A 25,089-nucleotide genomic window follows, 5' to 3' on the forward strand; every position below is an offset into this window, starting at 1 on the left:
TTCCAGATTAAATTAAAATGAACTATACCTGCCCTGTTACTAAAGAAGTGTGTGTGGGTCATTGGCTATGAGGTGATCCGGAGGCTGTCGGCCAGTACCTGAAAATCTGTACTGTCCATGATATTTCCTGAGGCAAGTGCTCAGGGAACGTAGGATTTATTCCAACGTGCTGTGTGTCCTTATGAAAAGTATGACAGAACCGAAGTCTGAGGCAAGGCAAGACTTGCTAAGATTCCTTCTACACAGGTCCTGGCTTCCCTGGACTTTGAATGTTGTGTTATGACCACAGTCTAGCGCTGCTTTGCTTGACCTTGTACTTTTTCTGATTTGCAGGTCTCACAGGTATGGATCTTTGGCGGGTGCTCTTAACCTTGGCACTGGCAGTCTCCAGCAACACGTTTTCTGGAAATGAGGGTGAGTCCTGCTTTCCTTTCTCACTTGTGGCATTAGGGAACAAAGCAGAGCTGTGTTAAATCCAAATGAAACTGTCTAAGTTTCTGGTAGCTTTAAAATCATAAGCCAGGAGGGCTGCTCTGGGGGTGTTTAAGGAGGAGGGCTATGGTCGTCAGTTTTGGCATCTGGTGTTTTCACATTGGAAATCAATGTTACATAGTATACTGGGGTCATTTTTGATGAAGACAAGCCAGGTCTCTGGGAGAGATATTAAAACTGCACCAAAGCGTTAGTAACTTACTAATTGCTCAGCTCACCTGTGACTAAGCGTAGCAGAGTCTATTTCCAGAGCTTGAATTTCCAGAATGCAGTCCTCTTAATCATAGTCTCTGAGAGGGGCAATTGCAGGTGTCCGGTGAGTTTGTCCCCTGGCTCTCTCTGCATGGTTTCCATTTGGCTGAGTTACAGGGAAGAAGACACCTGAGCTAGGGGACAGACACATCCACAAGTTGTGAGCTGCCTTGGCTGTCTGAATATTTTCCCTTCTCTTCTATATTCTCCTGGTAGTCTCAATGTTTTCAGACTCACGTGTCATAGCAGACACAAAGAATAATGAAAGTGGGTGTTGGGGGTGTCTATCTGGGAGTGGAAAAAGTATCCTCACTAAGAGATGGGGGGCTTTTTCAAGGAATAGCTTGAGCACTTGGCAGTTTTCTTTGCCTGGGTTTCACCAGAGGGCAGGAACAACACGTTTTTTTGCCCTGTCGCTCGGTTGTTGCTTTAAGAGTAGCTGACTCCCCGACTCAACACCCAGCTCCTGTTGGAAAACACAGTTTAACAGGCGACTTAACGCCTTACGATGTCCTGCTGACCTTGTGACCAAAAATAAAAGCACAGTAGTAAGCTGCTGACGTGTCAAGACGAGCCTGGAAGGGGGAAAGGGGAGAATGTGTTGTTTTATTTCATAAGGCGATTCCAAAATATTTAGAGAAAAGAAGTCATAATTGTTTGAAATATTTTTGGGTCTCTCTGGTGTTATAATGTCAACATTATGCAAGTCAGACGTGGGGAGACTCACAGGCTGTACTACAGCAGCTTTTCCCATGGCTGCTTTTAGACCCTGGTTCTGAGCCAAAGAATTACAGCTCAGATCCTCTGCCGGGCCAAAGTCATGGTGGTTTAATCTCTCCTTTCTTCACTAAGGTGACTTTCAGTTCGAGGGCAAGGCTTGAGGAATTTTAAAGCCCATAAAGTGAAAAGTACAGCATAAGAATCTTCAAAAAGGCTGAAAAAGGCATGCTAGACTAAGAAATTAGAGCTCGAATTATTTTCCAACCTAGACAATTTCCAGGGTCTGTTCAACAGCTTAAACATTTGAACAGCCTTTGACTTCATGACAAGTAAAGGCCAAAATGATGATGAGAATAATAATTAATGACTTACCTTAAATGAATTTCATTGTATATATTTATGGTATACAATGTTACAGAGAGAGAGAGAGAGAGAGAGAGAGAGAGAGAGAGAGAGAGAGAGAGAAGAACATAATTACCCATTTTTCTCTCTGTGGCAAGAGAAGCCATGATCTACTTGTATAGCAGAAATCTTGAATATAATAATCTGTCTTTAACTATAATCCTCTTGGTGTCCATTAAATCACTAGACTTGTTAATACTGCATATCTGCTACTTTGTACCCTGTGAATCATAGTCTACCATGTTCTTCCCCTACCCAACTCTGGTAACCACTGTTCTCTCTATACATTTGACCTTTTCTTTTGAAAATTACACATTAATGCAATCATGTTTGTTGTTCTTTCTGGATCTTACCTATTTTACTTAGACTAATGTCCTGTAGGTACACTCATACTGTGGCAAGATCTTCTGTCTTAACCCTTTGCTGCTTCCTGTCTTGACCGTTGTGAATAGTGCTGCAGTGAATACAGGATTGGAGTCCCTTACACAAAGTAGTGATTTTAACAGCCAGTTCCAAAAATAGCTTCTTAGTTTTCTTTTTAATAATTTGTGTTGGCTTGGAGAAAGAACAGTAAGAAAATATTTTATAGTAAAGTACAAATCATGCATTTTACTAGTCCTTCTATATAGGAAATAATTCAACAGAGAAACATTTTTCTCTTTCTTGTTAAACTAAGCAAATTAAAATATTTGAGTATTCCAGAAAACTTTCTTAAAATGACCTGGAGATTAAAAGTAGGGTATGTTGATTGCTTCAGAAGATATAGACAAACATGTTCATGCATGCTTATACACACTGGTGTGTGTGTGTGTGTGTGTGTGTGTGTGTGTGTGTGTGTGTGTGTGTGTGTGTTTATCTGCCCCTTACCTAATAGATTCAGCCAAACTTAGCACATGACACAAAATGGGTCACAATCTCAGATGACGTTCATGGATCATGTGTTCCTTTTTTAGCCAGGTCTGGATCAAATTATTTTATTTTCAATTTCCCTTTCCATATAAGGCAGACGAAAAATATAGATGAAGAATTAAAAGAAAACATAGTTTTATAATTCATTCTTTAGTTTGATTCGATCAGTGCAATATGTGTCCCTATTGAGTTATCATGAAAAAAATCACCTGTTAAAAAAAAAAATCTTCCCAGGAGCTAGATTAAAGATGACAGGTCTGTATGGGTGAGGGAATGTTGGCTCTTGAATCTTTAAGCAGGGTTTTACTTGTTTGGACAAATACACAACCAGAACTACACTGGGTCTGAGAGGATTTTTTTTAATTAAATATAATTGCCCTGTGGAAAAGTTAATAGGAACCAAACATTGAACAGTGCCATCATTGTGTTGCTTAAAATGTAATAATGTGCTTTTTGTCTCACTCATCCTTAATATGAGGCTCTATATCTCCCCCTTAGTGAAGTTATATATTCTCATGGAGAATTTCTTATTCCATCATTAAGAATGGTCAAAGTAACCTCATTTTTAGAAGGCTCTACCAGGTTGCTGTATCCACTAGCTGTACCTGGAATATTGCTGGTGAGAAGCATCCATAAATGTCTGATGGATATAAGAAGTTCACCTTATAAAGTATGTTGTCTATCTTTGTATATCACTCAGTCAGCAGCTCGGCATCCCCTTGGATTTCACAGCAGCCTCAAGTAGAAATAACCAAATCCCTCCTGTGCAGAGAAGCTCAATCTGGCTAGGACATGGAGAGCTTCTGGAAATAATTGAGGGACTGTCACTTCAATGTCTAGCTTTCATAAGGAAGACAAAGCATCAAGATTCTCTGAACAAAATAACTCAAAGTAAACTTAGAATCATCAATTCACCAAGTTCAGTACATAGACATCTCTTCAGCTCTTCCTATTTTCAAAGTTTGAGTTTAGGACTATGAAGAATACAAGGTAAGTCTTCAGGAATTATCATAAGTATAGAGATTAGGTAATTATACTGAGGATTAGAATATCAGGCTCTGTATATGAACTAGGGGAATGACCATAACCATTCTACATAGCAGTAGCAAAGAACACAGAAAACAGTTCATTCAGTTACCAAGCTCTACATGGTCAATACATAAGCAAAGCAAGAAGTAGTTCTATAATATGCATTTTAGAATCAACAAATATCTACTGAGCACTTCCTTGGTAAACAAGAGAGAAGTCATTTGGCAAGGCACACTGTACAAGCACGCTCTGTTTATATTTGTTTCTCTTGGAAGCAGACTTAAGGTAGTTGATTTCGGTCAAATTACGTACAGTCTACAGATGGCAAAAGGCTTCATGGGTGAAAACGGCACTTGCCAGGCCTTGAAGAATTGGCAATATGTGGAAAGGAAGAAAAAGTATGTGCCAAATCCGTCAGATGATAATCATTCTCAAAGTTGTAAGCAGGCCAGTCAAAACAAAAGTGCTAACCACAGGATAAAACATTAGTTATGCGTCTTTCATATTTATAGACTGCATCTGTATTATTTAGGTATGCTATATATAATAAATGGAGATTTACATGTATCTGTACATATAGAGAAGTAAATACCTATGGGCCAGGCAGTGGTGGTGCACGCCTTTAATCCCAGCACTCGGGAGGCAGAGGTAGGCAGATCTCTGTGAGTTCAAGGCCAGTCTGGGCTACAGAGTGAGTCCCAGGAAAGGTGCCAAAGCTACACAGAGAAACCCTGTCTCGGAAAAAAAAAAACAAAACAAAACCTACTAGTGCAACCTATAGGCAAAGTTCATAATTCACATATTCACAACTGCCCACTCTGGAGGGAGCTTCTGTGAACCATGTTGCACTTTTTTATATCATTTAAGAGAACAACAAACTTTACTCGAATGATCTGGCATACTCTAAAGGAACCAGAATTCACTAAGTCATGTTCTCTTTATATTGCTGAACATTCTTTATAAACATATGCAGAATGGCACAATGCCTATTTGGAAGATTCTGCTGATCTTATTGTTCAACAGGAAATAATTGCACAGTGGGGGGATTTTATTTTTTAAACAAACTCTACCCCACTACAGTTGAAGCTCCACATGGTCATTAGAGGTTGCCAAGACATACTGGATATGTTTCAAAGAAGTTCTGGAGTCACAGTTGAAGCTGATAAACATTAGAGGGTGTCCCTTCCATCATTGTCAAAAAGAGTGACTTAAAGCTTTGACTTTTCACTGAAGGGAGTGGGGAAGAAGCCACAGACCTTTCAAATGCTGCTTCCTTGACAGTCATCCAAACAAGGAGGATCTCATCATGTGTCTGATGTGGCCCATGTCCAAGAACATCAACAGTCCTGTGTCACCTTGACCTCCTCATATCACAACCTGACTTTAAGATGGATTTCAGCATGTTGGAGCAAGCCAGGTGACTCCAGCTGGTGCCAACGGGAAAAATAAGCACGGACATTTGTAGACCATGGGCACAAAATAGACTTTCAACAATTCTTTTATACTTTTTTGGATTCAAAGAGGAAATTATCATTCATGTTCCTGACTTCAAGGAGCCCATAATTTACAGAAGATTAAACAGATGTAAACCCAATTCAGTTGTGAGTCCCCTCCGTTATTACAGAGTTTTAAGTTAGATAACAATATTGTCAAGGTTTCACCTAGGCAATAATACTACTAATAAGAGTAATTTGAAAGGGACGAGTGTAGAGGAGCTGGATTAAAATAGGTCAAAAGAGAGATGGACTAAGTGTGATAGGATCGTTAAAGAAAAAAAATATAGAGAGAACATGATTAGAAAAAAATAGTAAGGAAAAGCTAAATCCAGTACTGTGGTTTAATTAACATGTCGACTTTTATCTTTGAGAACCGTCAGTATCTTCTTATTCCATCCAGTTTAAAGTTTCCACACATTTAACTAAATATTATCAACGAAGCATCAGCTCCCTTTTCACACGGTGGAGTGATGAAATGCAGGTCAGCCCGCTGACAGTGCAGCACCAAGGGCTACAGGGTGGTACTCTTCTGCATGGAAACACACTGAGAGGACAGAGTGTCTCTAACAGCTGGATTTGGCATCCTTTCTCTGAACTCCTCTTACCTGTGCCCAGATCACCTCCTATGACCATCTAGTCACCTGTGCTTGTGGCTGCCACATGGTCAAGACTACCATACAGTGACAAACACACGGTGTGGACAAAGGACTAAAGTCTCTTTCCACTGGAGTCTTTAGGCATTCATCACTGTATCCCAAGACCTTGACCAACTCTTAGACACCCAGCCTTGGCAGAGTATGGACTTGCCTCATTAAATACCATCAAAAGCAAGCAGGATGTGTTGAGAAGCACAAAGCTTTGCACTGGGCAGAATCTGAGAAGGTGGCTGGATTTGCACAGCAGCTGGTTCAGCCCGATGAAGAGGCTGGGGTGTAAGTGGCTAAGTTTGTGTCTCCAACAATTAATAAGTAGAAGGTACAGGACCACCCGTGAGTAGTCCAAGTGCCCATGACAAGTCATTGTTCCATTCATCCACCCTGGATCCTGGTTTTTCCAAGACAAGAGCTTGTCCTCATTTACAAAATGTCTCCACACCACCTTGGTTCCGTAACCCAAACTGAGCCTCCTTTTATGGGTTGACAGGGCAAAGGCTGCTATAGGTTAATCGGTGTGTGATAGCTGCAAAGGATAGGTGTTCATGAGCACACCTTGCTGTCTGCCTGTGGCTAGAGGCCAATCCAGTCTCACCTATGCAGAAGCTCAGCCAGGGTCCCTCCATCACAGAGCACCTAGGAAAACTCTCATATAACCATCTCAATGTTTTCTAACCTGTAGTTGATGTTTTAATTCCCTCCGCCTGCTGCTCCTTTTCCTCCCCCCACCCCCTTCATCCTCCTCCTTCTCCTCTTCTGTTGAAGTTAATATGGTTGTTTCCCCAGGGCTGGTTCAAGTTTAAACCTTAAACTCCATGTGATGCAGCACTGTATGTTCATCAAAGCCATGAACAAAGGTGCCTTTGTGGCTTGGCTTTGGGTCCTTGTAACTGTTTACCCACACAACTATGCACCTAACTTGTCAACAGGCAATCAACAGACTCCACAAGCTCAAGAACACCACTCATCTTCTTCAGAGCAGCAGGCCCTGCAGCTCTGTGTCTTTTCCATCAATACAAGTTTGCATGTTCACACAATGCTGTCCACATCATCTCCAAATCCAGAGCAATGCTTCCTCACTGTCTATAGTAGAGACATAGGAATGGATGCTACTTGAAATCTGATCACACAATTGATCATCCAAAGAGAATATTCCTTGGTTTCTTGTATGGAGACCACCACACAGACCAAGTGATATTGAGGCGTGGAGAACTTTATCAGCCTCACCTTAAGTGAGAGTTTTCTCTGGTCTCTTATTCCTCCAATTGACTCAAAATGAACCCATATAACTTCATCAAGTACATTCACCAGAAGTCTCTGGTTCTGGTTCTGTGACAATGTGTGGTCTTAAGCCTTAACAGTATCTTAATGTTATCTCCATTATATGTCCAGGGCAAGGTTACATGTATAAGAGCTGGTGCCTCGTGTCTCAGTCACTAGTGAAGTGTTTCAGCATGCTTTTACAGAATCTTTTACCAAGATTGGGGGTGGGGAGATATGTGTAAGGAGATTGGTATGTGTTTTGTGCTCGTTAGCTAAATGAAGTTGTGATGCCAGCTGTGCTTCAAGTTGGTGAATTTGGACTAAGTAGCTTCAGATGGCTGACACAATGGCACTGTATATCCTATGTAAGAAAGCATTATTGATGTGGAAGTCACCTGCCTTCAGATCTATGAAGAGTGGTCCTCGGCCCTGTGCCTTGTCCTCTGGCACTCTAATGTATATCGTTATCTATTTGTTGGTTGAATGAGTGAATCAGCAACAAAATCCTGACCTGGACTTTCTCTAGTTCTATCTCTCAACTGTCCCTGCTACTTTGCATGGCCAGATTTAAGCAGGATACAGGTTAAACTGGAATTCCTTTACAGTAGGAAGGGTCTAAAATTAACCGTTCCGTGGTCAAAACTGAGATGTAGGGCGTTTCCCTGAAGCTATAATGGTTTTATTTACTGATTAATATTCCTGATGCCACCAAGACTATAATTTTGCCCCAAACATTAATGCCTCTGAGCATGACGCCCTTCCTACACCCTGCCATCCCCTTTCCAGGTCACTGACCTCTGTCCCCTCTCAGTACTCCAACCATTGGCCAACACCTTTATTGAATGAACTGGCCACCCAACACTGTCACACTGATACCACCTTTATCTCTGCCTCACCTACCTGATAAGTCTACTCAAATATTGATAGACACAGACAGGCAGGAGTCCCGCAGAGCCCAAATCAAAGTTTTCATCGACCTTTTTGACATTGAACCTGAGATTATGGAAGACCCTGACTGGTGAATCTATAAATACATGAATCAATTTTTCAACCGTTTCAGCAGGCCTCCCTAATTTTCTAGTGAGAAATGTGAAACTCTCTGGGTTGAAAGTAAATATGATAGTAGCAAAATCTTTAATTTCTTGAACTCTAAATGTGAAAATGATATTGCATGTCCCCTTTCATTTTTAACCTTACAAATGTACAGAGAGGGGAAGAATGCTTTGACATCTGACTTCTGGATAGGGGTGTGCTTTGTGTAAATCTTAGTAACATATTGACCTTAGTGAGGAGAGAATTGGTATTTCACCATGTCAAAGTTTAGGGAAGCTTGGCTTCCCCTCCCCCCTACAAAAATGAGAAGAAAATGAATAGGAACTATAACTGATTATAACTTTAAAAAAAAAAAACCCATGAGGGTTAGAATATAACTCACTGGGAGAAGATGTACTCAGCATATATAAAGCACATAGAAGACAATTGTTTATTCCAGAAAAGGACCACTTTCACCCACCTACATTTTGCCATGTGCCCTCCTTCCTCCTCCACCCTTCGTTGACCCGCTGCTCCTGTGGTTTGAGCAGGGAAGAGGGGCGTCTTTTCCTTAGCATTAGCTATGACAAAAGGATGTGCTGTGGAGGGGGCAGGAGCCTAGGGAAGCAAATGAAAGACAGTCACTTCGGTAGCATCACCCTGAGTTGGGCAGTCTGGCCTGACCACCTTGGTAACGGTAGATTCTAAGTGGTCATCAGCCTTCCTAATGCTGTGACCCTTCAATATAATTCCTCAGGCTATGGTGACCCCCAACCGCAGATTATTTTTGTTGCTACTTCACAACTGCAATTTTGCTGCTGTTATGAGTCATAATGTTAATATCTGTGTTTTCTGATGGTCGTAGATGGCTCCTGTGAAAGGGTCGTTTAACCCACCAAAGAGGTCACGACCCACAGGTTGAGGACCACTGGGTAGAATAAAGCAAAGTACCCAAGGTGCCATGCTCAGATGTTCCTGGACAGGTGGATAAACTGGTGTCTCCTGGGCCCTGAGTTTTCTTTGTTGGCTAGGCCAGCACCACATTTTCCGAATGGTCACTCAGCAGTTCCTAAGTGTGATTGATTGCCTAGCTCTGTAGTCATTAAAATTACCCTTAGTTTCCAATTTTTTCTTGTGCAATTGAACTGTTTCTATGGGGCATATGCTAGTATAAATTTAAATTGTACATCTGTGTTTGGCCTGCATGTTTACTTAGCCCCCAGGGTTTGCAGTACCTCTGCTGGAATCCTAGAGCAATCGCTAGTAATTGGATGCTTATGTGCTCTTCCTCCATTGTCTTAGTAGGTCATTCACTTGTTGAAAGCTTTAACATCCTGTGTAGCAGATGAGTAAACTGAGGCCCAGAGAATGTAAGAGAAAATTCTAGAGGATGCAGTCATTTGCATTAGACCCCATGGTCATTTTTGTACACACAGATTTCTCTGGGCCTTTCACTCCCAACACCTAGAGCTTTTTTCCTTGTCTGCTGCCTTCAGGCTATGAGAGCTACCCTTTATCTGTACCTGCACCTGCAGAGAGCAGAGGGTGGAAGAGTGTGTGTCCTTGGGGCCACAGTTTACCACCAGCAGAGGATTATCTGCAGAGTTCCCCAAGGGGACTGTGCCAGATACATACCCTTAAATGCTCTGGTGACCAGTTGTTCTTGAGTGGGAGTGTGAACAGGCAGGTGTCTATGTGTGCATGTGCATGTAGAAGACAAAGGCCAACCTTTTCAGTGCTGTTCCTCTGGATCTGCTCACTGTTTCCGAGACAGGATCTATCATTGGAACCTGCAGCCTGAGCTAGCTCGGCTCGTTGGCCAGGTAACCCAGGGATCTGCCTGTCTCTTCCTCTCTAGCACTGGGATCACAAGTGTCTACTTCTATGCCTTTTTAAACGTTATTTCCTTTTTTTGAGATGATACTATAATTAAATCATGCCCCCCTTCCCTTTCCTCCTTCCAAACTGTCCCACATAACCCTTCTCATTCTCTTCTAAATTCATGGCCTCTTTTTAATTTTAGCGTGTGACTGTTGGGGGTTGAACTTAGGCCCCAAGCTTGCCCAGCAAGTACTTTATCCCCAACTCACCTGTCTCCTGAGCCCTTAATACAGTTTCTAAAACCTCATTCCCACATGAATATTTGTCTCAGTACCTTTGAGAGGGGGAGATTTAACATAAAAACTTTGCATAGCACTTAAATGGTATTCAGATGTAAATCCGATAGAGGTCAGTTATAGTCATCCCCAGGTAGAGAACTGCTAAGTCAGGCAGGGTTGGGTGTGCATAATTCACCTTCCAAAGCACCCTGGGGTCCCACCCTTGCCTAAGCAACACTTACTATGATATTACACAGTGAGTTTCCATATAAGATTTATTTCTAACAAATAATTTCACAGTTTTTTAAGATGAAAACTAATGAACAAAATAATAGGTGAGGGCCTTTTCTTCTTGATCTAAGCATTTAAACTTCTATATCGTGGGCATTGCTATTCTCTATGGCATGAGTTACTGCTAGAGACGGACTGCTCCGTACAAAGCCCCGAACATGTTACTCCACTCTATCTACTCAGGGAGTGATTTTTATAAACGATAGGAAAATATTCCGGTGGAACAGTCAAAAAGGATTTCTGGGTGATCCTTTGTATAGTTCTCTACATGATTTCAGTTCCATCACCTCGTGCCTACTACCCCACACTCATGTATGACCTACTTCAAAGCAAAAGATGGAACTAATTTGTTTACACTTGAGTCATGAGTCTTCTTCTAGACAGTTGGCATTTAAACCCATTTAGGATTTCCCACTTATCCCAGGATCCTTAATCGAGAAAGTTGAATTTGTAAATTTTCCAGGAGTGCTCAGGTAGTTCCGTCTCCCCAGATATCTAGAAGTGGCTGGGTGCTAGTTACTCCAGTGTCTTTTCTAAGAAAGCTAGACATTCATTTGTCCTGGGGAATTAGGAGTCAAACCCTGAACTTATCATTTCCCTGTCTTCTGGTACCTTGTGTGTATGAGAGCTGGCTCACTCAAGTCTGGTCTTTTATGGCCTCTTCACTGTTTTCTTATAAGAGATACTAAATCAGAACAATATTGTAGGCAGGAACTCACAAAACAGATGGTTACAATACAGTCAGAGATCTATATGAGCATTTTGTATCCTTTGTGGACATGGTTGTGATATTAGGTCAGGTTTTTCTGGGGTGGTTGATGTTCTGTGTCTTATTAGCAACATCCATGCAGTAATACTTCCTCATCAGCTCTAATTCCCCGTGTGCCTCCACACGTTGTCATGTGTCTCCAGGCAGATGGGACATAAAAAAAAAGTTCTATTTGAAAACCACTAGTCTAGTTCCAATGGATGCATGTTAAACTGACTGTCCCAGGATGGCTATGTTATATCACCTGATATGAAACATGTCTGGGTGCTTTTAAAAGTAAAACAAATATTTATAGACATGGTCACAATGCCTCCCTTATCCTCTCACAGGTCCATTTGTTCTTTTATTTATCTAAGTTTTTTTTTTTTTCAGGCAGGTGCTTAGAACCCATAAGTTAGCCTTTAAGAGGGCGAAGGTTTCCAGCTAAAAGGGTTACATTGGAAAAGGACATCATGTGTGGTATTCCATAGCGAACGTCTGTGTATAATGTATACAAAGTGTTGTGAGTGCCCAGAAAAAAAAAAAGGTTACTTCTGCAGCAGACTATGGCAATAGACTTATATAGTCTGTATAGCTGTAGAGTAGAGCTGGGCCGTACAATTAAAGTTGAACACAGGGACACAGGACTTAGCAATGGATGGCGACAGATGCGCTTTCATGCAATGCCTCCAGCTCATGCAGTTTTTCCCAGGGTGTTTAAGGTGTGCGCTGACAATTCGTATTCCACACAGCTGGAAGTCTTATCACTTTTCAGGGCCATTCTTTGAGTGGTATCCCATCTGAACAAGCAACTTCACTGTAGGGGTGAGGTACCAGGCCTCAGCCCCTACCCAGGATCCTCCAAGAAATGCTTCCAGGAGCAAGGGGAAAATGAAAGATTTCGATGATAATTTCATACATATGGGCTAATCTTCATTCTATGTGCTCTTTATTGTTGTGTTATATCTTCTTCATCTTTATTCTTCTACCTTTTTTCTTCTCTTCATCTTTATTTTTCTACTCATTACAAATTTCCAAGTGCATATATACATATATATTCATTAAACAATTTGTTAGAAATAAAAAAAAAAAAACTACAAAGCAAACTCTCAGGGACAAGCATTCTGATAAGAGTCACACTTGGCAAGACTTGATCAGCTTAATGGTGACTGACCACACCTGCAGGTTGTAAAAGTTCTGCCTCATCTCTTTAAGGAATAGTTACACGGGTACAAGGGAAGAAACTAAACCAATGAGAGATTTAAGGAAAAAGCAAAGAATGTGTGTGCTATTTTATGTGATTAATAATATCTGGGCATGGTTAATCACTTAACAGCCTTTTTCTATTGATCACCTGAATCTCGGGACCTAGACAGTCTACTGAGCCTAAAATCTTTCATTAAAACTGGTGTAGCAATAAATATAAAGCATTAATTGTTTTTTTGAATGAGAGTGGAGAGGTGCCCATGGAGGACACTTAGGGCAACATAGGTGCTATTGATCTCTAGAAGGACTGAGCTATACCAAGACCAGACACCCACACTATCACTTCTAGTTCGCTATAATTCTCCTGAAGGGTTTTGATCCAACAAGGCCAAACATCTGAAATTTCACTCATGAATGAAATCTGTGAAAGTTCTGCCTGTAATCTATCCCAAGGACACTTCGTTTGGCCAATTTGCCTTGTCAGTGGCTAAGAAGGGAGAACAAGACCCTCTTAATGTCTACAGTCCACATGGAACAATAGATCTAGTTATGAAGCATATTTTAGTGTGTTTCTACTCATCAAACTTATACAGTTAAATGAGAAACCATCTTCTTGATCATCCACAACTATGTGTGCCCATAATATTGAGATGTAATCATGAGATTACATGTACACATTTCATGGAAATGCATGGTAATAGGAAGATATCATATCTGTTCTTGCACAAGTGAAATTACAGATGAAAGCAACAGTTTTCAGAGTCGGTGACCTGTAAGCTTTGCCAGACAGGGTGTCCCATCTGAAAAACATTCCTCTGGTGGGTTGACACCTGAATTACCAATTGCTATAAGCTGTAACTGCATCCTGGCCTGCAATAATTCATGACAATGGCTCCTGACACTTCACCCTTGGAGTTTTTTGAAAACAGCTGTGATTTTCCTTTTTTTCAAAATGCCTACTCCAGTATCAGACAAAAATAAAAAGTGAAAAAAAATACAAAGAAGTCTGGCTAGTTTTCCTTAACCATAAAATAAGTATTAGGGACATCAGAGACTCACACTTGGTCAAAGAAATACTCGGTTCCAAGTATCTCCTTCAAACAGAAGAAATGTGTGTGTTTTAATTTTGGTGACCCAAAAAGAAACGCAGGGAACACCATGAACACCTGCTTGCAGACTCTGAATCTGATTCAATTCATATAGCCAGGAATACTTCATTCGGCCTTAGTCACAAGGAAATTAAGTTGACTGTCACGTAAGAGCTAGAATTTCCAGATTTCATTTCATTGTGCGCTACATACATTAAATAGCCCATAACCAGGAAATTCCACGTAAAAGCTGCCGTGCTGGGTGGGACCACATTTGTATTAAAGACTACAGGATTTCTCCCCTAAAGCTCCTGTGACGCTTGGCCCATTCTGTGTTCCAGAGGCACGCATTGGTTGCACAGCGCTGGAGTTGTTAGCTTTAGGCTGTGCTGCACTAATGGTTATGACTCACATTTGCTTTAGAAATTCGCCATTAAAGCCTGTCACTCAGGCTTGCTTATAAGCAATGCAACAACTTAAAACACCAGTTAACAAATCCCCGTGAATGTGCAGTCACATCTGAGGGCTCCCAGCAAAGGCTTCCTGTCATTTGTCCCTCGACAGCCTCGCGGTTTAAAGCCTGGTGAAACACACTGACGGACATCCACGAGCGTTTATCAAAAGAAGTGTGGGAGGGTATGATAGCTGCAAAGCCAGCTGCTGAAGCTAGTATTAATTGATGTGAGATTAAATTTCAGCAGTCTGAAGACTTGCTTTTCACTCACAGAGAAATCCGCCTGCCATAGTTGAGGTTACCTGCATACAGAGCATTTCATACGCTGAGCTGGCATATACCTTTGAAATAACCAAGCCGCACCTGGCTTGGAGCACTGTGAGTGAAACAAACTGCTGCCATGTGGATATTTTGGCAGCTCCAGCTACTTGTGAAAATTTCCCATTATTTTTCAAATCATTATACAGCACAGCCTCCATATGCATCCTTGGGTTCAACCAACCATATGTTAAAAATATCCTCATTTTTTCCCAGTGTTGGGAATCAAACCCTTGTATTTGCACATGTTAGGCTGCTACTCTACACTTGAGCCATTATACCTATACTGAGTGCACCAACTTTTTCTATAACTACTATTTTCTCAAATCTCAATAACAGTAGGCACATTATGCTGGGTGCTGCAAGTAATATAAAGCACTGGTTATATGCAAATGCTGTACCACTTTATACAAAGGGCTTGAGCCTGAATGAATTTTGGCATGTGGGCAGTCCCAAGACAGGTATCAAGGGACAATGTACTTATAGTAGAAGAAATAAATATGCCATGTGTAGCATAAGCGTGGGTCAATAGCCTTTATGTGGCCACTGATTCTGAAACTCGAATCTGTGTTGTGAGGCAAATTGTCTTTCACATCTCTAACTTGAAAATGACCATACTTTTCATAAAGATGCCAGGAATTAATATGTTCATCAAATAATTCTGAGCACTCACTTCTGAGTGAGTTCTGTATAATAATGTTCTGTATAATTATAAATGACTCGGTGAACAAAAATTTGAAAATAAAATAAAACCCTATTGTCAGGGAGTTTCCTTAAGTGAAACATGGAAGGGTGGGAAGTGGAAAGAAAGGTCATGCAAATGAGATAGACAAGTGGCTGCAAAAATTGTAAATATTAAGTCACCTAATATTGTGGAAGGTATATAAGGCTACAGAAAACAGTCCCTTGTTTCTTCATCTGATTGTATACAGAAGCTGATCTTGAATATGTCATGTCAATCTCCTGAGGGTTAGATGTTAGAATCCAGTTTAACGCCATCAGAGTGAATCTCCATGGCATAAAGAACAAATCTGGTAGGAAGCTTCAGGAGCAGACATGACATCTGTAATGGACAGGGAGTTCATATTTAGAGGAGTCAATGGGCTATCCGAGATTCAGCGTGGTTATTCGCAGGGGCAAGACCAAAGCACAACCTCGCCTTTGACAGCAAGATTCAGTGGAATCTATATGAAGATCCTGAAACATTACAAAGTAAGAAATACTGACTGCTTGTCTCACTTTAGAGCAGCTGTCAAGAGAAAGAGTTGAGATGTACGATTCAGGTTGAAAGAACACCATTAGGAAATCAGTGTTCTCTCTGGTGTGGCAAACTTTGGCCCTTGACCCATGAACCCTTGCCTTGTGCATAACTCGAACATTGCCATCATTCTCAGAGTTCCACTAAGTTTTTTTGGCAAAGGGATTAATTCTAAATCCTAGGTAAGAACAGAATTGAGACATCACTGAGCACTGGATTGGAGTACAATTTAAAAAAAAAGTCTGTAGTCGTTACTCATGGTCTCACCAGCTAAGGCAGCCTTGCTGGAACTTGCTTTCCTCAGCCATCAGTGGGGTTACGAATCTTTCTACCCACAGGTTTGTGGTGGGAAATAAAATGTGCATCGAGATCCTACCTGGCACAGTATTCTGAAAACTATAAATTGGAAACCACGGCAGCAACTCTACTTACCTCTGCCCTTTCTTTCTCTAAAAACAAATTACAAGAGACGAGTCTGAAGATTTCTCAAATATATAGTGTGTTCATGAAGTTGGTCTGTTTATACTTGGAAAAGACTTCAGAGTTCCTGTAAAGGACTAAGTTTGGCTGCTCTTAGAATAAGGGATAATATTTTGAAAATTACTAATTCATAATCCCCAAACCTACAGATACTGAAAAAGTAGAGAAATGCTCTGGAGTCTTCATGGTGTGCATGTGAGTGTGTGTGTGTGTGTGTGTGTGTGTATGTTGTCTCTGTGTGTCTGTGTCTATGCCTGTGTGCACATGTATATCTGTGCCTGTGTTTGCCTGTGTATGTGATTGTGTGTCTGTGTCTGTCTCTCTGTGTGTGAATGTAAAACTCCAAACATAAGCAAAAAAGAGCAGTTTTGATAAAAAAAAAAAAAACAAAAAACAAAAACAAAAACAAAAAACAAAAAAAACCCTTCTCCATCCTCTTCCTGATGCTGAGCTCCTGCAATCATCCAGGACTTCACTTAGAAATGGAAACACTGCAGTTAACAAGACTCACTTTCTGACTCCATCAACTTACCCGCTGTCTCCCTTTGCACTCAACCTTGACAGCCACTCCTGTCATCAAGGATCAATGTTAAGCCATTTTGACATCCTCTCCTTTCCACCTGCTGCCCTCTAGTGGAGGTGCTGACAAGTAGCAAAATAGTAACCAACCAACCAAATAACTGGCCAGTTCACACAGGTCACCACATGTCCCTACTGGATGTCACTGACCATAACTATGCCAGGAATTATTCGGAATGCCTCAAGCTGTTTAGACACTGTTGGCACACTAGTTACTGGCGTCTATCCACGAGCTTCTTTCCAGGCTTCAGAAATCTACCTGCAAGATTACCCTGACTTTCTTTTCTCCCTCCTCTTCCTCTTCTTATTCTTCTTTTTCTAACCCAGACACGCTCTCTAGCAAAATGAAATACTTCTTCATCTACCTCCTCAACATTTAGATTTTGGAATCGGGGGGGGGGGGTGGGATTAAAAGCTGCAGAGTCTCTTTCCTTCTGGTCACCAAGTGCCAAGATGAAAGGGACTCACAGGAACGGAGTTTTCTCAATGTGACGGGCTCTTAGTTGATTTAATGTTCCTAGACCTTCCTAGACCTTCCAAGATCCTGGAGTGGTCCTTTCTCATCCTGGAGGCAATGAAATGAAAGAGCCTTAAAAGGTCATGGAGTATCACACAGCAAGGAGAAAAGCTAGTGCTGCGATGCAACCTAGCTAGATGAAGTCCCTCCTGTATTTCTTTAAAGTTTCCACATAGTGTTTAATGGTTGTCTGGCCTTCTACTTAGTAATATGAAAATGATATCTTCCATGGGAAATGAAATTCAATCCCACAGAATTATGCTTAGTATATTTATGGTAAAACCATTCAGCTTTCCTGTTAATGTTTAACAATTACCCAGTCTCTCTACTCTCAGCCCTTGATTTAATACTCCTGGATCCAGAGTTGTTTAGCAGGGGAGCTCATTGTGGGTAGCTTCGGGTGGGAGGTAAAAAGAGTGAAAGCCACACAGCTGATGCAGGTGAGCCTAGATCTCAAAAGGTAGGTGCCAGGTTCTCCTGCAAGCTTGGGGAAACTAAATAGTTAATCTGTTATAACCAGCAGAGCAGAGCCATAATTGAAGCACTAATACAAATGATGTGTGTGCATTTGTCCATCTCTCTGCCATACCCGGATCATGTGTGATTGCCAACCATCTTGAACTTACCCTTTTTAGTGTGTGGTGGTTTTCATATTCTTCTTTTATTAGCTTATTTCAGTAATATTTTTCCTTCAGGAACATAAACAATATGTGGTTTCTTTGGCTGACTTTTCTGGAATTAAGGCTATGCAACATTATTCTTACCAGCATACTCTCATACAACTTCTTCAACGTCTTTTTAATTTTTTCCAATTTATTGATTTTATTTTATAAATGTTTTGCCTGCATGTATGTATGTGACTACATGCATGCCTGGTGCCCATAGAGGTCAGAAGAGGCTGTCAGATCTCCTGGAACTGGAGGTGTGGGTGGTTGAGTCACAGTGTGGATACTGGGAACTGAACTCAGGTCTTCTGCAAGAGCAACAAGTATTCCTAGATGCTGAGCCAACTCTCCAGCCCCAACCTCTTCAACTTTTCACTATAATACAAGGTGAGGGTGGGGAGGTACCTCTGGATGCTACCGCATCTATGGAGATAGGACGATTTCTTATGAGATCTGGGTCCACTCTTCCATCTCTGTGAGTGGCGTAGTAAGGAAAGAGCAAAGAGCAATACGGAGAAGCTGGATCCAGCTCTCTGTCTTCTTGTCACTTCTAAGCTTTGTTACCTGCTAGGTAGATACGTTTCCAGGAGCTCCCAGTGCGACTACTAAGCCAGTGTTAGCTTACATGTGTGCCTCTGTGGAGCAGACTCATCCAAAGACTGCAAAGGCCTTTCCCAGTCCTCACGCTGTTCTGTGCAATAGTTGCAGTTCCTGAAGAATTAAAATTGGAAAACTATGACTCAAGCTGATTTCCCACTGGTTTGCATGAGTGGTGCTTTTCCTTCTGTCTCGGTACCCAGCTCAAAGGATTCCTTCGGGCTCCTTCTCATTCTTTCTCCTTTGGTTTTGTATTCATAAATAGTCTATCAGCAATGCTAAAATGTCAAAGCTACAAGGATTCACAACAGTTAAGCCTGTTATTTAAAAAGAAAAGAAAATAGGCCCATATAGACACTGGCATTGTATTTTATTTTACACGTGTTATTCTGAGTTTGAACTTTCTAGTGGCTGAAAGCTGAGTTTCCCAGCAACCTGTATTCTTTTATCTTGTTCCCTAGCCTTTCATCATCTTCCTATAACAAGGCTGGAGGTTTTATAAGGTGCACAAAGAATAGCCACATACTTTTTGCTTTCAAATCAGCATTACAAGAGCAGGAACTATTACCCAGGTTTGAATCCCTTTGAAGTTTCAAGATGCCAACGAATGAATGTATCTTTATTTTTTTGAAAATGAAATTGTAAATAAATATACAAACGTGTATTTTCTTTTCAGCAAATCTAAAGAAAGGGGAGGTGGAAGAAGCTTGTAAGTCTGAGAGAAACATTGTCTAATGTACTAATATCAGTGCTAATGTAGTGAGTGTCCCGGGTGACTGTGTAGTGTGAGGCAGCAGAGTTGATGATGCAGGCCCGGGGAATAGACTGGATTCCACCCACTCAGGCTCTGCTGACCTCGGGGAAGTGACTCCATCTCTCCATGCCTCAGTTTCCTTATTTGTGAAAGACAATGATTGTATACTTAACACAAACCATTATTGAGAGGATTAGATGTTACTATGTATAAAGAACTTTCAAAATTGTCTCGCTCAAAAAGCCTTCATAAGCATGGAGAGAGATGTTATCAATTATAGGACAAAGAAACCAGAAGCGACAAAGTTTTGAGGTCCCCGGGAACGTGTCTCCCTTCCCTTTCCTCTTCCTCAGCCTTCTCCAACTGCCTCGTGTTTGCCTTTCCAATCCATGCTTGCCTCCTGTCTTTCCTTCTCCTAACTTGTGAATAGTCCGTGAAAGCTTTTGGAGAGAAAGAGATACGTGTGTTCCAGGCTTCATGATGGGTTAAGATGGTTAACTCCAATTAAAGTCACCATGTCCAATGATAATGGGCTTTACAGCAAGAAAAACTCCTTTCTTTTAACTTTATGAGACATCACTATCTCTGAATGGTGTGGGTTTTTTTTTTTTTTTGAAAAATAGCAATTTGCCCTACACAACAATAACTGTTGAGTGCTGAGAGAGGGAGAATCTGTCTTTCTAGGGACAAGCCCCGATAGATCATCCAATCCCAAACTGTCAGTCCTAAACACACACACATATGAGCAACAATAAATGAATGCAGCAGGTTATTTACATATATATGTTTGTATGCATGCATGCATGCATGTATGTATGTGTGACAATAATAATTAAAGAATAAGGAGCTATGAATTTGAGGAGTTGGAGGTATGTGGGAGGACTTAGAGGAAGGGCATAAATTATGTAAATACAGTAATCATATATGAAGTTCTCAAAACAAATTTAAAGATAAATCTATATGATAAATTATGAACCTTTGGGCTTGGATAGAAAGGATGAGCACTCTGGGGATTCATAGCTGCTGTCGAGCAATGTTACCTTTGAACAACTGTGGTCTTCATCAGTTTAGGGGCACTACACCCACATTTTGCACGGTAATGCCTATGAAAACATAATGAAGAGCAATATGCAGAAGAAGTAGAGCTAGCCTTCAGGACAGCAGTGTGTTTGGAATATCTTCCCAGACTCTCTGCTCCTCACCCCTCCTTACCAGGGCCCCACTGACCTCAAAGGCCCCCTTTTGCCAGGCTATAAAGGACATCTGAACCAGAGGGCTGGGACGCTAGCCAATGCTGGTAAAGGTGAAGAATCCATGGCTATAAAAAGCCTGAACATGTGGCATTGGATATAGCAGATAAGGTTTTTGTTTTTGTTTATTTATTTATTTGAAGAAATGGTTTATAAATAACATGGAAAAGTTCAAGGGTCAAAATATTGAATTGTCAGATACTTGAAATTCGTCATTCCTAACACTGAGACCAAGAGTCATATACACCATAAGGAGGGCGGGGCCTGAATAAAAGCGCATTACCTTGTCTTATTTTTTCTTATTAAGTTACTTATATGTTTGTTAGTGTTTCTTCATCAGAGTCACCTGGGTTTGAAATACAGTGGACTGAGTATGTATCTAAATTTCGGAAGGAACAAAAGGCACAAGACAACCCCTTTAGAAGATTTATATGTTCTGAGGGCTATCCAAGTCGAGATGCTGTAGAAATGGGAATGTCTAAGGATCTTATTGAAAAGGTTTCCTTTCTCAACCAAACACCCATTCCTGAAGAGTGAGAGGGTGTGCTCAAGACAGGGAAGGAGGAAGGAGGAAGGGAGGGAGGGAGGGAGTGAGGGAGGGAGGGAAGAGGAGGGAGGAGGGAGGGGAGGGGAGGGGAGGGGAGGGGAGGGGAGGAAGGAAGTCAGGAAGGAAGGAAGTCAGGAAGTCAGGAAGGAAGGAAAGAAAGAAGATAAGAAGATAACCTTTGCACATTTCTGGCATGACTTTGTTTTGACTGTTCCTTGTCAAAGCCAGAAGGGATCTGATTTCTGGTCCAGAACTCCCAAGACTAAAGGGTCGGGGAAAGACAGACAGTGACTGTAATCTTTGAACTTAGTGGTCTAAGCGTCTCTATTTCCCTCTCTGGAACTCTGTACAAACAACATTTTAACTTTTATGTCCTCCCCAAAGCTTTGCACCTTCCTCTTTCATATGAGACTATGAACTTTGGGGTTGCCTTTCCATTGATCTTTGTATTTTTTTCTTAAGAAATTAAGATATGACTTAAGCTCACAAATCCTTTCCTTGGCACTAAGAGTCCACAAACTAACAGGAGAATGTGAGATGCTCGCACACGTTGGACCACGTGCTTTCTCCTCAATCTGAACCCTGCTCTCTACCCACGATTGTTCCTTCTCCCCACCAACTCTCCATTCACGTCGTACTGAGTAGACATCTTTTCTCCTTGCCCGGCGTCTGTGTCTGTCAGAGAGGACTGAGTCTAGGAAACTAAGATTCTTAGTGCTAAAATGTGGATTGTTAAAATGTGGTCATTTGCTTTCCTCTTTGACACGTGTTTTCAAAATGAAAATAATGCCTTGAGTGAGGTCACACCGAAGCAGATTCTGCAGGTGTCAGGGAAGCTTCTGTGAGAGCATTTGACAGCTGTGGGTCAGCCTGTGGCAGGCGGCTTGAGAAGCACCTGTGGTTTTTCAGTAGAATTTTGAAGACTTAGGATTTCACATTTTTCTGCAAACGAAATTGAATTTTGTTTATTGGTCAGATAAAATAAACTGGAAATTCTTCACTCTTTCATGACAGAATTAATAGAGTATGTCTTTTACTTCATACCAAAACCTTTAGAAAAACAAATTCAGGACATTTTGCAACCTACCATGAAGGGCTATGACCGAGAGTCTCCTGGGTTCTATAATCAATTTCTTGGTCATTTTTTTCAATTCATCAGTGAATTCATTTAACTTCATAATTATTCAGGCCACCATAATATACTTTGTTCACATATCGTAAGATATGACATCACCTGCTTCCCTCAAATTGAGAAACATTACATGTCAAAACTTCCCTAAACAATCGTCTGATAATCCATCCATGGAAGGAAAGGAAGGGCATTTTCTGTAAGGATCTGTTCTCAGCAGAACCATGTGGGTGCCCAGTGACCTGCTATTTCCTTTCCAGGCACACAGGAACAGTCTAACAATTCATTGTAAAACACATTGTTCAGAATTCAGGTCAAAGGCATAGGTTTAAGAGCTGACCTTTTAAATCAATTCCAACATCGACATATCTCTTCCCTTCTGTCCTCCAAAAGTCAACAGAAGTCACCAATTTATCAGTCTGTTGATATTTTCAGCGTCTGGAATGAAACCCTGAGGTCTTGAATAGTTGAACGTGTCATTAGCTCTGAAAACGTGCTCCAGCAGTTGCTTATCTTGACTTATTATGCTGCATTATCCTCACATGATTGTGTTCAGTAGGAAGAAGGTTCTGTAAAGAGTTTCTATTTCCAGGGCAGGGGAGATGACTCAATGGTTGGAAGTGCTTCCTGTTCTAGAGGAGCCAGGTTCAGTTCCTACAGCTACATCAGGTGCCTTACAATGATCTGTAACTCCAGTTCTGGGAGATCTGGTGTCCCATGGCCTTCAGTGGCACCTGAACTCACATAGTGTGCATAAAACCACATAGGCACACACAAAAGCACATAAAAAATAGACAGCTAAATCTTTTTTAAAAAATATGCTCTCTTTGTTAGCTCTTTCTTTCCTATGTTAAATAACCTTGTTTTCATATAACCTTAGAATTTTTTTTGAGAAGAGACAAAACTTATCTCAGTTGATAGCTTGGCCTTTTAAACAGAAAGTCTCTGAATAATAAATAGATGGTATCCAATTTCTTTTAGCAATGGTCTATAAAGCATGTGTGTGAGGTGGAGAGAGAGGGGGGAGGAAGTGGAGAGACTTCAGTAGTAGTTTGATCTTTGTCTTTCAGTGTACATTGAGTATCTAGAAGGTCATTTGTATAAGATGTAGAGTGAGGTACCAGCCATGTGTAAGATTTAAGGTAGAAACAAAACAAATCCTTGGAACAAATAACAAGCCTTAAAATTGCAATCTGGATCTAATGGATAAGCAAGACCCAATGAAGCCAAGGCCATTGCCTTCCAGTAGAGAAGAAGGGTGATAATGAGAGAGGCAGAGACAGGGAGGGCCAGATGGAGGCGAAAACACATGCGAATAGCTCTGGGACCAAGTCAAGAGGAGGTCATTGGAAAGTTGGAGAGCAGAAAGGCAACACTAATGATATGATTCTCCTGGCCACAAATTTTACTTGGGAACATGCTGCCTGGCTGGCATCAACTTAGCTTCGCTGAAAAGGAGGCTGGAGAGAGACACTGGAAAGGTGAGAATAAACGAGAAACACTCTGCACCCTCACTTTCAGCTGGGCCAGTGCCGTGTGGATCTACTACTCTGAACACATGCCAAGCTCTTAGGGTAAAAGCTACAGACAAATTTTAGTTGCAAGCGTGAAGTTTCAAAATAATGAAAACCTATTCCATAACAGACTATCTGCAGCCATTTAGAAACCTAAGACCGGGTAGAGAGAATGGAGAGGAGTTTCTGCAGAGAAAAGTGTTTAAAAATGCTATTTTTTTTTTTAACCTACCTACTAGAGTTTTTTTTTTTGTTTTTTTTTTTTTAAGTTTCTCCCTTCCAGTGGGCTTTCTTGTGTCATGGAGAAGGCTACCATGTCAGCAGCATGGTAGAGATACAAATGAAGAGGCTGAAAACATCATTCAGTATTCAAGAACTACTGTCTCCCCGAAAATGAATACAGATTTTACCACATATTCATACTGCAAATACAGAATGAGAAATAGAGTTCTATTACAATCAATTACTCCAGCATGTTGGTAGTTAAATTCTTCTGTGACAAATGTGACCATAGGCCATCGTAAAATGAGCTAATTATGACATTAAGCAGTGTTACTTATACCAATAGATCCATACATAGATACATACTTATTGGTGTTGTAGCAGGTGACTGCTGACAGATCTGCAGGCCTAGAAGCAGAGTGTGTGTGCCTAGAACTGCTCAGGCTGTCCACAGCTGAAGTGAAATGACCCCTCACCTTCATTCCCTATTGGATTTCTTTATCCAGTGCTATGTTATGGAGCTGGGGTTGATCTTCCTGATATAAGCCTAGCAACTTGCTTTTCAGTCCTGCCCAGGAAAATGCAAGCTGGCAAGAATGCTCTGTTGGCCACCCACCTCACAGTCTCTAAAAGGGAGTGCTGTGAGGAAGCATTCCACATCAGGCAAATGTACATTTCTGCAGTCAAGAAGAAAAACACTTGAGTCCAGCCATCTACCCTTAGCGCTGGCTGATGGAAAAGAATGCAGGGAACTCTGGGAGTTTAAGTGGCTTTGGCAGGAGAGGAAACAGCTGTAACATTGTTAAGGGTTGTCTGTGGGAGCTCTACCAGCTGCTGACAGCATCAAGAACGCCTAGAAATGGGAAAGGCACTTTCAGCCTTTGGTCAAACCAGTTTGGTCCAGGAAGTGAACTCTTGACCCCATGTGAGGCATCCAGCTTTCATGGAACTTGTTCTGTTATTCTTCAGACTGATTATCTCTTTTAGAAACAGAGGGTAGGATGTTTAAATTTTGAACTGTTCTGCTTCTGCTAAAACAGGGATATGTCTACATAGATACAACCAGAAGGGGTGGGAGGTAAGGAAAGGCATCTCAAAATCATGGCAAGGGATGTTCCAGTAAAC

General features: G+C 41.2%; 1 protein-coding gene across 4 annotated transcripts in view; it reads left to right on the forward strand.

Annotated features, from left to right (window-relative positions):
* Ghr (growth hormone receptor) overlaps positions 1–25,089 on the forward strand; it is a 246,328-nt gene that overhangs the window by 104,724 nt on the left and 116,515 nt on the right. For all 4 annotated transcript variants that reach the window (XM_028875569.2, XM_028875570.2, XM_037209416.1 and 1 more), the window contains exon 2: positions 334–414. In XM_028875569.2, the coding sequence (XP_028731402.1) occupies positions 345–414 (70 nt within the window). In that variant the 5' untranslated portion in view covers positions 334–344. The remainder of the gene's footprint in view (positions 1–333; positions 415–25,089) is intronic.

This window comes from Peromyscus leucopus, chromosome 11 (genome assembly GCF_004664715.2).
Source record: "Peromyscus leucopus breed LL Stock chromosome 11, UCI_PerLeu_2.1, whole genome shotgun sequence".
NCBI classification, from domain to species: domain Eukaryota; kingdom Metazoa; phylum Chordata; class Mammalia; order Rodentia; family Cricetidae; genus Peromyscus; species Peromyscus leucopus.